The sequence below is a fragment of the Phodopus roborovskii genome, unplaced genomic scaffold (genome assembly GCF_943737965.1).
Source record: "Phodopus roborovskii unplaced genomic scaffold, PHOROB, whole genome shotgun sequence".
NCBI classification, from domain to species: Eukaryota; Metazoa; Chordata; class Mammalia; order Rodentia; family Cricetidae; genus Phodopus; species Phodopus roborovskii.
The window spans coordinates 3,475,116-3,487,348 of NW_026126516.1; the positions used below are offsets into that span (position 1 = coordinate 3,475,116).

A 12,233-nucleotide genomic window follows, 5' to 3' on the forward strand; every position below is an offset into this window, starting at 1 on the left:
GGCCCTCCCATCCTCAACCAAGCTGACTCACCCGCTCCAACACACACCAAAGATGCCAGGTAGCCAGGGGACCATGAGTGCAGGGTCACCCGGCCATGCTGCTCACCTGGGAAGGCATTGACATCAATGACAGCATGCTGCCCAGTCTGGTTGTTGATGATGATATCAATTCCAAAAAGTGACACTCCAAGCGCCTGCCGTAGAGCCCGTGACAGTTCCCGGATGACCTCGTCACTTGGCCGTTCGAACACGCCCTCGATCTTGTCCAGCTGTCAACACATACACAAGTCAGGCTTTTGTGGCTAAGGTACCACACATTGTAGACCACTCTCATGAGAAGACCTACCATCCTTCTGGCCAGGAGGTGGGACCAACCCACCATGATCCAAGCCTGCCAGCGCCTGGAGGTATCAGTGCATGAAGCAGGGAGCTTAGAGCTCAAGCACTGCTGAGACCGATATCACTACAGAGGGCCAGGGTCTGGGCTAGGGTTACAGAAGCTGGATTCAGGGCAGGACTGAATCCCCTATTTTCAGTTTTGAAAACCCAATCCTTTCAGGAGGGAGGAAGGAGACATCTGTTACAGAGGCAGGCATTAAGGTGAAGAGAGCATTGGGGGCGGAGCCTGACGGCAGAGAAGACAGAAACAGCCAGGGAGAGATGGGGTACAGGGATACTGAGCAGCACCATGCCATCTTTGCTGGCGGCCTATCGGAATGAGGCTGAGGGCCTAGGCAACCGCAGGTAGCCATGTACTTCTTTCTTCCTGGCTGTGATGAACTGAGTGTTTGCAAAGAACATCATCCCATTCCACGTGACCTGGGCTTCCCCAAAGGTGTTGCTGGCTGATGTTCTTGCCTGACTTCCCGCAATGTTTCCCACAGGCCTCTAGTCCAAGTCTGCCCACCCTGCCCCCAACACCTCCAGCGTCACACAGTCTGCTGTAGCGTAGATGGTCTGGGGAAGGCATGTGTCCTCACATAGAGTCATCGGCCAGGGCCTCTGAGGAAGAGGAATGACGGCCGGCGAGGGATCGTGGGGAGAGGGTACGGATTCAAATCCCATCAGAGATTTCTCAGCTCTGTGGATTTGGGGAAAGTAGTTGGCCTGTGCCTCTATTTGCTTGTCTGTACAATGGGATTTATTAGGTCTCCATCTTAGACCTGCTTGGGGGCGGGGGCACCAGGGAGGGATGTGAGGAGGTGTAACTCCTGAATACAAGGACACAGACTACACGGCCTCATGATGAAGTCAGTCACAACAGAGGGCAGGCTAGCTGCCAATAAGAACTGAGCTCTGGGGGAAGAGGTGGACTTAAGCCAAAGTGGAAAACAAAGCTGCATCAGAAGCGTTAAGGGCACTGGGCTGGTGAGATGACTTAGCAGGTAAAGCCTGGGGACCTACCAAGCCTGGGGACCTGAGTCTGATCCCACGACCCACACGGAGGAAAGACTCCTGAAAACGTGCCCTCTGACCTTTTCATTACAAAAACGGAAAAAATTCTTAACCCAGACTGGGGCAGGCAGATCTCTGTAAATTCAAGGCCAGCCTGGTGTACAGAGTGAGTTCTAGGCCAGCCAGGCTGTTACACAGAGAAACCCTGTCTCAAACCGAAAGGGTTAAACACAGAATACCTTAGGACCCAGACAGTCTACTAAGGGTTAAAAAGGGGTACACAGACGGACCCTTGGACACCAATGGTAACTGTAGCTCTCTTCCAGTGGGCAAAGGTTCCAGACGCCTATGCTCATTGGTAGACAAATGAACAAACTGTAGCTTATCCACACAGAGAAATGCAGTTTGTCCATTAAAGGCCTGGAGTTCTTCCATGCACCACACTGAGTGACAGCCATCAGCTGGGGAGCTAAGCTGAAGATCCCACTTACATAAAATAAAATGCCCAGCACAGTTTGAATCCATGCAGATGGAGGTCAGACCAAGGTGGTCAGGGCCTGGGGTAAGAGGGATGGGGATTGAGTGTCCATGGGGACAGGGTGAGGGAAATGTTTTGGAAATATAGAGGTGTGGCTGTATGACATTGAGAGTCGACACTAAATTAGGGGCTGGAGAGATGGCTCAGCAGTTAAGAGCACTGGCTGCTCTTACAGAGGACCTGCATTTGGTTGCCCCCATGGGATCTGATGCCTTCTTCTGATGTCTGTAGGCACAGCATATATGTGGTGCTCAGATATTACATGCAGGCAAAACACTCATACACATGCAATAAAAATAACTAAACCTTTAAAAATAACTTTTTTTTTCAAGACAGGGTTTCTCTGTATTGCTTTTGGAGGTTGTCCTAGAACTCGCTCTGTAGATGAGGCTGGCCTCGAATTCACGGGGATCCACCTACCTCTGCCTCCCCAGTGCTGGGATTAGAGGCGTGAGCCACCAACGCCTGGCTTAAAAATAACTTTAAAATATTTATACATGTGAATTTTTATCTCAATTTAAAAAAAAAAACAGAAAATGTTGGGTGTGGTGTGCATACCTTTAATCCCAGCACTTGGGGCAGAGGCATCTCTGAGTTTTAAGGCCAACTTGCTTTTAGAGAGTTCCAGGTCAGCCAGGGCTATATAAAGAGACAACTATACTAGCTAGTTTTATGTCAACTTGATATAAGCTAGGTCACTGGAGAGGAGAAAGCCTCGATTGAGCAAACTCCTCCATAAGATCAGGCTGTAGGCAAACCTGTAGGACATTTTCTCAATTAGTGATTGATGGGTCAAGACCCAGCTCACTGTGGGTGGAGCCATCCCTGGGCTGGCAGTCCTGGGTTCTATAAGAAAGAAGGCTGAGCAAGCTAGCAAGCAGCTCTGCTCAACGGCCTCTGCATCGGCTCCTGCCTCCGGGTTCCTGCCCTGCTTGAGTTCCTGTCCTGACTTCCTTTCAGGGACCGACGAGTAAGCCAAATAAACCCTTTCTTTCCCAAGTTGCTTTAGTCATGGTGTTTCATCATAGCAACAGTATCCGTAACTAGGACAACAGCCAAATAAAAAAGCCCTGGTCACTAATACAAAGGATCTTAAAATAGACAGCAGGGAACTTCCAGGCATGTGCTGAGCACGGACAGACACGCATGGGCCGCATCCATGCCCAGCTGCTCAGCACCCCCCACCTCCCCCCCCCCCACCCCTCGCTGCTCTGCACCTGAAACCCTGGTATGCAGTGCCTGGCCCAGGGAAAGGGTTCCCTCAGGGGCAGCCACCATCTGGCTACCATGGGCACTCAGCCCTGCCCGAGCCTCCTGGTCACCTGGGTCAGTAGCTTGACCCAGCCCATGGTTGCAACTAAGTTAGAAACCAGCCTCGGCCTTCTATCTCCACTATGTGGCTCTGATCTGTCACACGGCACTCCTGGACCTTGTTTTCCCACCCCGGTGAGCAGCCTAATAAAAATACCATGGCCACAAGGCTCAGCTGAGGGCCGCTGCGCTGGTATCTGAGGCTCCTGGTGCAGTGCCTGGGAGGAAGGCCGCCTTCACCCGCTGCTGCCTGTTAGAGGGCCCCATGACACACTGTTTATAAAAGCACTTTCTCAGCTCAGCTGAAGAATCTCAGAAATCCTTCCGAAGCCATTTGATTATCCAAAACCAAACAGCCGGCCTAGGACTAGATAAAGGCATAGAAATGGGCCCGTGGATGCACGCCAATTGAACTGTAGGGTTCTGGGAAAGGAGGAAGGGGAGGGTCAAGCAGGTCTCCTGTGGGTTGATGAACACCGGGCACAAGCACTTCCGGTCACTCAGATCTCAGGTACTCTGGGGCAAGATGAAACCGAGGCTCAGGCAGGCGATGTGATGATGTGACTCCAGTCAGACCTCAGGAAAGTCTGATGAGAAATCCCTTCCCCATCATGGCAGTGCTGGGGATGGATCCTAGGGGCGTGCATGCGTGTGCACATGCGTGTGTGTTCCAGGAGCCTGTCACTGAGCTACATCCTGAGAGCCTATGCTTAATCATCAGATCCTAGGGGATGTGTGCATGTGTGTGTGAGAGAGAGAAAGAGAGAGAGACCCAGAGAGAGAGAGAGAGAGAGAGAGAGAGAGAGAGAGAGAGAGAGAGAGAGGCCCAGGGGCCTGCCACTGAGCTACATCCTTGGAGCCTATGTTTAATCATCAGATCCTAGGGGTGCATATGTGTGTGTGTGTGTGTATGTGTGTGTGTGTGTGTGACAGAGAGAGAGAGAGAGAGAGAGAGAGAGAGAGAGAGAGAGAGAGAGAGAGAGAGACCCAGGGGCCTGCCACTGAGCTACATCCTTGGAGCCTATGTTTAATCATCAGATCCTAGGGGTGCATGTGTGTGCATGTGCGTGAGAGAGAGACCCAGAGAGAGAGAGAGACCCAGGGGCCTGCCACTGAGCTACATCCTGGAAACCCGTACTTAAGAGTCCTCTGAACTGGTTTTAATGGTTCTAAAAGCATAAGGAGAAGCAAGGTCCATTTTCAAAGGCATTGTCTGGGGATGAGGTGGGCCTTCAAGGTTAACTGAGGTCTCTGCATGGTGCTCTTTGGGAGAGGAGGCTGGTGAGTAGGGTGTGTCCTGGCCACTGGTTCCTGGGAATAAATCAGTGGCCAGTCCAGCTTGAAGGTGTCCTGGAGGGTGACACTGCCATTCCAGGGAAAAGGTGCTGCTGGCCAGTCTGCCTCCTGCAATCCTTGGTTTTTTGAGACAGGGTTTCTCTGTAACTTTGGAGCCTGTCCTGGACTCGCTCTGTAGACCAGACAGGTCTCGAACTCACAGAGCTCCATCTGCCTCTGCCTCCTGAGTGCTGGGATTAAAGGTGTGCGCTCTATTCTGCGTTCTTTTCCTTTCACGAGGGGTCAGCTCTGAAGGGTTCTGTGTGGTGAGTGGAAGTCTGAATGCTCACAGGCCTCAGGTGAAGGGAAGGCCTTTTCCATTTTTCAGATGAAGAATCAGGCCATTGGCCAATCAAGGAGGCGACTTTAGGTGCATCCCTCTGGCACTGGCTAATGGCCCCATGGCTAGCAGACTGTACTATGCGAGGACACCGTCAAGGACAGGCTGTGGAAGGTCAACTCCCCTCTGCTACCCTGTTGAGCAGGGTTTTCAGTGGCCCGGTGGGAGGGACAGGGTGCCAGAGATCCTGACGCGTGGAGAGGAAAGCCTTCCCCCATACAAAGCACTGCTCCTATCTCTCAGTGTGCACAACCAGCTTCGTGGGAGTCCGGTGGTCCAGGTGGGTGAGATGACTCATTGTGTACTGGTGCTGGCTGGGCTAAGTCTAAAGTCCTGAGTTCAGGTCTCAGAATACACATACAGGTGGGGCGGAAGAACCAACTCTACAACGCTGTCCTCTGACCTCCTACACACACGCGCACGTGGCATGCACGCCCACACACATACATCGTGCACACGCACACACACATACATCGTGCACACGCACACAAACAGTAATAAAAATTTTAAAAATCTGGTGGTCCAAAGGTTCCCTATGTGTTCTGGTGAGACATTTATCAATATCCCAAGGGACATCAGTGTCCCTCCAGGTCCCTGTCATGCTGTATTTCTTAGCATACAGTTGCATCTTCAAAGGAAACACAAACAAGCAACTAGCTGAGCTAGTGGCGCACACTTTTAATCTCAGCACTCGGGAGGCAGAGCAGGCGGATCTGTGAGGTCAAGGCCAGCTAAAACCACACAGGGAGACCCTTGTCCCAAGAAAGGTACTACTAAGCTGCTGAAGACAGTGGTCAGGAACACAGGCCAGGCCTGGGCCCCTCACAAAAGTTAGACGCCAGACACTGGCAGCTACTGTTATTGAGTCCAACCAGGAGAGGAGGAAGGACCCATCCAGACTCCCCAGAACACCTGGCTGTACCTCAGGAGAGCAGGATGCCAGCACAGGCTCTGGGTTCAGATTGGTGGGAAGCCACTGCAGGCCAGACTTCGAGGGTGGGGGATCACAGAAGACTGTGGCCCTGGGGTACTTTATGTCTCAGCAAGGAAGGATATTTCTAAAAGACTCAACTTTGCAATCAGACAGGTGGAGATCAAATCCCTGCTTGCCTGTGTGAACTTGGTTGGTGATGTCCCCAAGCTGGACATCCTTTCTGCAAAGCTGCTGCAAAGACACTAAGCCCTCTGCTAACCCTGCCATAGATGCTCACAAAATGCCACCCATGATGACAAGAGTGAGGGTGTCCCTTACTGGGAGCCGTCTCACTGTAACCAGTCCACACCAGGGCCACTGTGTTGCCACGCCAGATGCACACATGGCTGCGATGTCCACTGTCGACATGACTGTGTGGACCGGTCATATGGGGACAAGGGTCCTTTCTGCTACCCCGGCCTGCCAGATAGCTCAGCTGGGGGCTCCATGGACAGAGCACACTCTCATCCAGGCTCAGACTCCGTGGCCTCATGCCAGCCCATCATGGAGAGGAGACATACCTCAGTGAGGACCGATGAAGACTCGGGCTTTGACACGTTGTGGCTGTTGAAGAAGATGGACTCACGATCTGAAAAAACAGACATGGCAGGGATTAGGCCTGGAGACAGCAATGCCGTCACCAGGGGGCAGCACCACCCCAGTCTCTCTCTAGGTGGCCTCTGGCTCAGCGGCAGAAGCAGCCCAGGGCTCTCTCTGGTGAGCCAGGCGCCCGCCCGCAGCTGCATCACAGACCGGTGCGCGCCCTTTATGACCCCAGCTTTCAATTTGTCCTCCCACATAAAAATGAGTGGTTTCCCGGGACACCTGCACTACCATCTTACAGCACCACGTGTGGGTTTCCTTAACGCCTAAGGTCAGATGGCCACTGGTATGTGCGCTTAAGTACTGGTTCCCAACTACTTAATAAGAACCCGAACAAGGGCTTTCATAGGCTTGCCCAGGAAAGTCTTGCAACGTTCCAGGTCTCCTCCACTCCACACGTCCCGTTCCACAGCTGCTGCCACCCACCCTCCCCGCACGCCACTGGACACCAGAGAGGCAGCCAGGAATGTGAGGGTGCTTTTGTTTATGCCCCCAGTACAAACATCCTTGAGGTGGGGGCACGATTTGCTCCGCGGAGATGTAAGGTTGGCTGGACAGTTTGCAATGTTCTCAAGCACTTGAAAGCATGGACACGCTAGAGCAAGAATCACAAAAACCACAAACCTAGGGGTCGAGTTCTGGCCATTACCCCCTGTAGCCCCGCCCCACCAAGAACAGTTCAGGGCCACTCTGGATCAGAAGCCCCCAAGGGATCCTGACAACCCCTGCTCAAGTTCTCGCAAAAGGGTGTCACGAACCCCACCCTGCAGGGCACAATGATCATTCCTGGGACCCAGGCCCCCGAGCATTAGGACAGGATGGGCACTGGTTGAGGGCCTGTGTGCCAGGTCTCAGGTGCCTGTTGCGGCTGCCATGACCCCCAGCAGCTTCACGACTCTACGGCGCCATCGAAATCATGCACAAGGAAGTGATTCAGGCAGAGCCAAGCAGGCAGGCGCTGAAGTACCTGGCATCCTTCCCGCTAGCGGGGCACAGAGGCCCCTGGCCACCCCGGTGTGCCCGACAGTCCTCCCGCTGCTCCGACCAGAGCCAGTCCAGACGGGGGGCATGAGAGATGGTCCTGGGGAGGAGCCTGGGAAAAATAAACACCCTGCGGGACTTGTGTCAAGCACGCCTACTGGCCCCTACTCTTGGGCACAAGTGGTGAGCCCTTCAGGGGTGGTAGAGCCAGGCAGGCCAGAGGCTACGCCAGGGCTTCATCACTTAGCATGGCTTCCTGGCCTTCTATAGGCCCTGCCAACCTTCTCCTTCCAGAGACTCCTGAACTTGGGGTACCTCCCACCCAAGTCTCTACAGGTCCCCAAGAGCAAAGGCCAGAAGAGCAGGACAGGCCTGTGGTGTGAGGACAGGCCACCAGCAGCAGGTAGATAGAGCAATGCTCAGGGAGGCTGGGAAGCCTGTAGGAGCCTGCAAAAAGTATACACAGGCAGGCACTGAGCTGGTCTAGGAGGAGACGGAATTCCAGGGACTAATGATGCACACTACAGGACAGATCATGTTCCCAACAGCTTCATACGAACAGACCAAATGTACAAATATCTTAAGGGGGACTGCCCTCTCCCGACTGCTACTGCTGTCCTGGGGTACTCTGGCCTAAGGACTGCTAAGCAAGAGATGTCCCGGGTTGAGGCATAGGCCCAGCACCTAACAATATGCAAACAGATGGAGGGAGTTACCGGAGTTAGTAACTTCCAGCCACTGCCTGTCATCAAGAGACTGAGGGGATCGGAGATGGATGGGAGGGGCCTAGTACCAGCTTAAGGAAGCTGGTCCTGCTAACAGATGGGAGGGGCCTGGATCTTGCTTCCTAACCTTAGTAGCAAGGCTCTGGCTCCCAGGAATACTGATAACTTGGGGAGCTCCAGACAGAAGCTGCTGCTGGACTAGTGCCCAAACACTCAGCATGGGGGCCACCCCCAACTTCTGATCAGAGTGGGGGGCCAAGGGGGTGAGCAACAGGTGGTTTTGCAGAGAGAGAGAGGGAGAGCAGGAGGGAGGGAGGGGAGTAGGGAGGGAGGAGGTGGGGAGAGGGAGGGAGAGGGTTAGGGGGGTAGGGCGGGCGGGCGGGCGGGCTCTGACAGCTCAGCGATGTAGGCCGTCGCTGCATGCCATGCCGCCATGCCGTTCTCACCCTTTGTGTTGAGCCTCCCATCTTTCCCTACGGTCTGCCCTGTCACTGAAAGCCACCTCTGCAGAGAGAAGTACCAGTACATGCAGCATACCTGCTTGGCCTTTCTCACGGGGCTCTAACACCTCTCCCACCCCCCAAGCCTGGTGCCTTTGCCCCCTGAAGACGTCATCTCCAATAAAACTGCCCTCCAGTTATGTCCCTCCTGTGTTAGTCCTCACTAGAACACAGACTGCTTATGAAGGTGCCTGGCCGGCTCCGGGCGGGTCCTCTGACATACCACCCAGGGTGAGCCTGTGGCATGTTCAATAAACGCAGCATTTATGACTTCAGGTGTCCTGGAGTCAGCTTGACAAACTACAGACCCAGGTTACCTGCATCCACAGTCTCCCTGGAGTATAGCCTCATCCTTTCATTTGCCTATCGCTTTCGCCCCGCAAAAGCATCAAATGTCTGGGACAACCCTGGAAATACTTAGTCATCCTTTCAAAGAAGCAAGAGGTAGCACTCTTTTATGTACCCCTAGGACCCGGGGGAGAGGAGGGTAGGAGCCCTTACACAAAGCTAGGTTTCCAAGGCAATGTGGCTTCAGGGTCGGGGTAGAACCAGGAGCCAGGAGAGTGTCAGCCACAGGTAGAGAACATGAGCGCATTCACGGAATGCTCCTTAGTGAGGACTCCTTGGGCTCCAGCCCAGGCATCTTTAAGGTGCCATGGGCTAATATAAGTTGCATATCTGACCATGGACACTGGCATGTAAAGGACAGAAAGGCACATGAGAATCTAAGGAGACAGGAGTTGAGGCATGAAGATGTCCATGCCTCTATCTCATGTCCAGAACAACCCCAAGCCAGGAGACCCAACTCCCGAGGTGGACATGGGAAGCTGAGGGGCCTGCCACACTATGTGGCATGCGTGGGCTGGAAGGAAGACAGAGAGCCCCAAAGCCCTCTTTGCAATCAGTCAGGAGACAGGGCTGCTGAAGCCTGAGGTCTTCTTGGTCAGGCAAAGAATACGCAGGCCAAAGCCGAGACCATGCCACTTCCGGATCAGGCGGAGGCACTGAAAGACACTCTGATCCCTAGCCCACCTCTGAATTTTATGCCTCGGGGCACTTTGTGGCCTAGAAACGGTCATGAGAGAAGACACACTGACGGGTTCTTGCCTTCATCATTCCTGGCTCTCAGTGCCAAGGCGGAAACTGGCCTAGTGCTTTACAACCAGGAAGAAAGAGGAGGAAACAGTGAACAAACATGCTTTTGTGGAAGTAAGAAAGGAGATCTGATGCCAGATTTCATTCAGAGATGAAATGATTTGGGTAAGAAAGGAAGGGCGTGTCATAACAAGGCATAACTGTGTGTGTGTGTGTGTGTGTGTGTGTGTGTGTGCGCGTGTGTGCGTGTGTGCATGTGTGTGGTGTGCGCAGGGGTACTGGGGACAAAGCCTGGACCCCCTTCATGCTAAGAAATACTCTGATAGGCAGGTAAATGTTCTGTAGAAATCTTAGTCTCCTCTGTCCCACAGCCTTCAAGAGTATCTCTCGGTGGTGTCAGGACGGGACTGTCCCAAACCACCTGGCCTCAGCCTGTCCTCTCCTGTGTTGATGGGAAGGGAAGTGACCAAGGGAAGAAGACTCGGAGGGGACAGCAGGAGGAGATGTTGCAACAAGCCTGGAAGGGATGGCGACAGGCAGTCTCAGAACAGGGCCTTCCAGGGGCCTTGAGGAAGGCTCTGCTTGCTCTGCTGGAGCTGGCTGGGGCGTCAGGGGGTAGCTCTTTCCTTCCAGGCAGAGTCAAGCCTCACTGGGGAAGCCAGTGTCTAAGAAATCCTCAGGGAGAGCTATGCTGTTTCTAAAGACATTGTCCTGACCCACAAACTTCCGGAAATTGCCTCAGATGGGCCCTCAGGACCTCTAGAACATTCTTTTGAGCAACTCCAGTGTCCACCATCTTTAACTGAAGACTCAAACAGCGGGTGTCAGGATGGACAGAAGTGGGAAGGGCTCCTCCACAGAGTCCAGGGTGCTGTCCCGAGGGTCCCCTCCAAGGCCCTCAGGGACAATGAGTCCCGCAATCACCTCTGCCATGTGACATCTAAGGGACACCAGGGGATGGTCACTGTAGCATGGCAGGAGTGATTATGCCCACTGGGACTTGCCTGAGGTCCTCGGAAGGGACCTTTGTGACTCAGCAGCTGCTGCCTGCTTTGGGAACCCTGATATACCTTGACAGCTGCAGAAGCTGCAGGTACTTCAGACTCAGGGTCCTCTTTTGGGAAGCGGAAGCCCCAGGCAAGGATGGCATGCAGAGCAGTCAGTAGTCACCTCCCTCCCTCATGTGCCACAGCCGGCTGGCCACACCCACCATGGCATACTCCTGAGCATCATCACTGGATGGGTCCAGGGGACTTCTTGGGGGACAGGAAGCTTCCAGAAATTTGCCGGAGATGGCAGTGGCTCTGAGGGCTGGAGCCCCACAGAGCCTCACAGCACATGCTCTCTCCTTGGTTCTTTTTATCCAACTATTGCAACTTTTCAACTCGGGTCATCTCTCCCTCACCCAGAAATAACAAGAAATACCAGAGGGCAGACACCGGGTATCCGTCCTGGCTCTGCCCCAGGGTCTCACACGGAGTGACAATGCGAGGGACAGTGGGTTACCTGATGTGCCCGCAGAGAAGTTCTTGAGTGAGGGCCTCTGGACCACCGTGTAGGACTCGCCCACCACAAACACCTTGTAAAGTACAGCATTGTGGTTGATGAAATTCTGCACGACACAAGGGGGCTGGATGGCATTCAGGCCCTCCTGGTTGAACACAATGGCCATCTGGGAAAACAAAGACCCAAGGCTCCGTGAGAGTTCATCAGCTTCCAGCCTCCGACACTGTGGCTTGTCACTTTCCCGGACACCCCCATCATGACCTGTCCCTGGCCCGATGGCAAAGAGCTGGTGCTGAGGATACATGGAGGTGAGCATGTGAAGGGCTCCGCCACGAAGTCCAAGGCCACCCTCCAACCCCAGGGACAATGAGTCCTTGTCTGAGGACTCCCAAACAAGAGTTTCAAGGCAGGGTGAGTGGGGCAGTAGCAGGCACACCTAGGGGGTTGGGGGTGGGGAGTGGGGGGGTTGCTGGTGTTGAAAAACCCTGCATCCACGGGGTCTGCTGTGAAAACCTTCTGAGAGTCTTATTCACTGTTATTCTGGGGAATGGGGGCCCCTGGGTTGGGTGCTCTGCCACAAAGACCCAAGAAGGAAAGACAGGAAGCAGTTGCCAGAAGTAAGAGGCTTTGGATCAGAGTCGCCTCTTGTCATAATATCACTACAAGCACTGGGTCCCCTGCCATCATCTTCACAGTGCCTGAGATGGGCACAGTGCCACGCCTCTGCAGATAAAGGAACGGAGGCCCCACAACGGTCAGTGAGTGATCTGTAGGCAAGTGACAGTCTGGGTTGGAAATGGGTCTGCCTGGCACCTCGCCATGCCCTCTCACACAGTCACATGATACTCAGCAAACTAGAATACAACTTTATCCTAGTCTTCAGCTCCCCTAGGGACAAACGTGCTAAAGGAGGCTCTGATGGGGGCTGAGT

At 53.8% G+C, this 12,233-nt stretch overlaps 1 protein-coding gene across 2 annotated transcripts in view; it reads right to left on the reverse strand.

Annotated features, from left to right (window-relative positions):
• Itpk1 (inositol-tetrakisphosphate 1-kinase) overlaps nucleotides 1–12,233 on the reverse strand; it is a 130,570-nt gene that overhangs the window by 5,892 nt on the left and 112,445 nt on the right. The window contains exons 7-10 of one of the 2 annotated variants that reach the window (XM_051196508.1): nucleotides 11,303–11,468; nucleotides 7,463–7,588; nucleotides 6,414–6,481; nucleotides 107–269 (exon numbers count right to left, since the gene is read on the reverse strand). In XM_051196508.1, the coding sequence (XP_051052465.1) occupies nucleotides 107–269; nucleotides 6,414–6,481; nucleotides 7,463–7,588; nucleotides 11,303–11,468 (523 nt within the window). The remainder of the gene's footprint in view (nucleotides 1–106; nucleotides 270–6,413; nucleotides 6,482–7,462; nucleotides 7,589–11,302; nucleotides 11,469–12,233) is intronic. The other variant, XM_051196509.1, reaches the window with a different exon arrangement.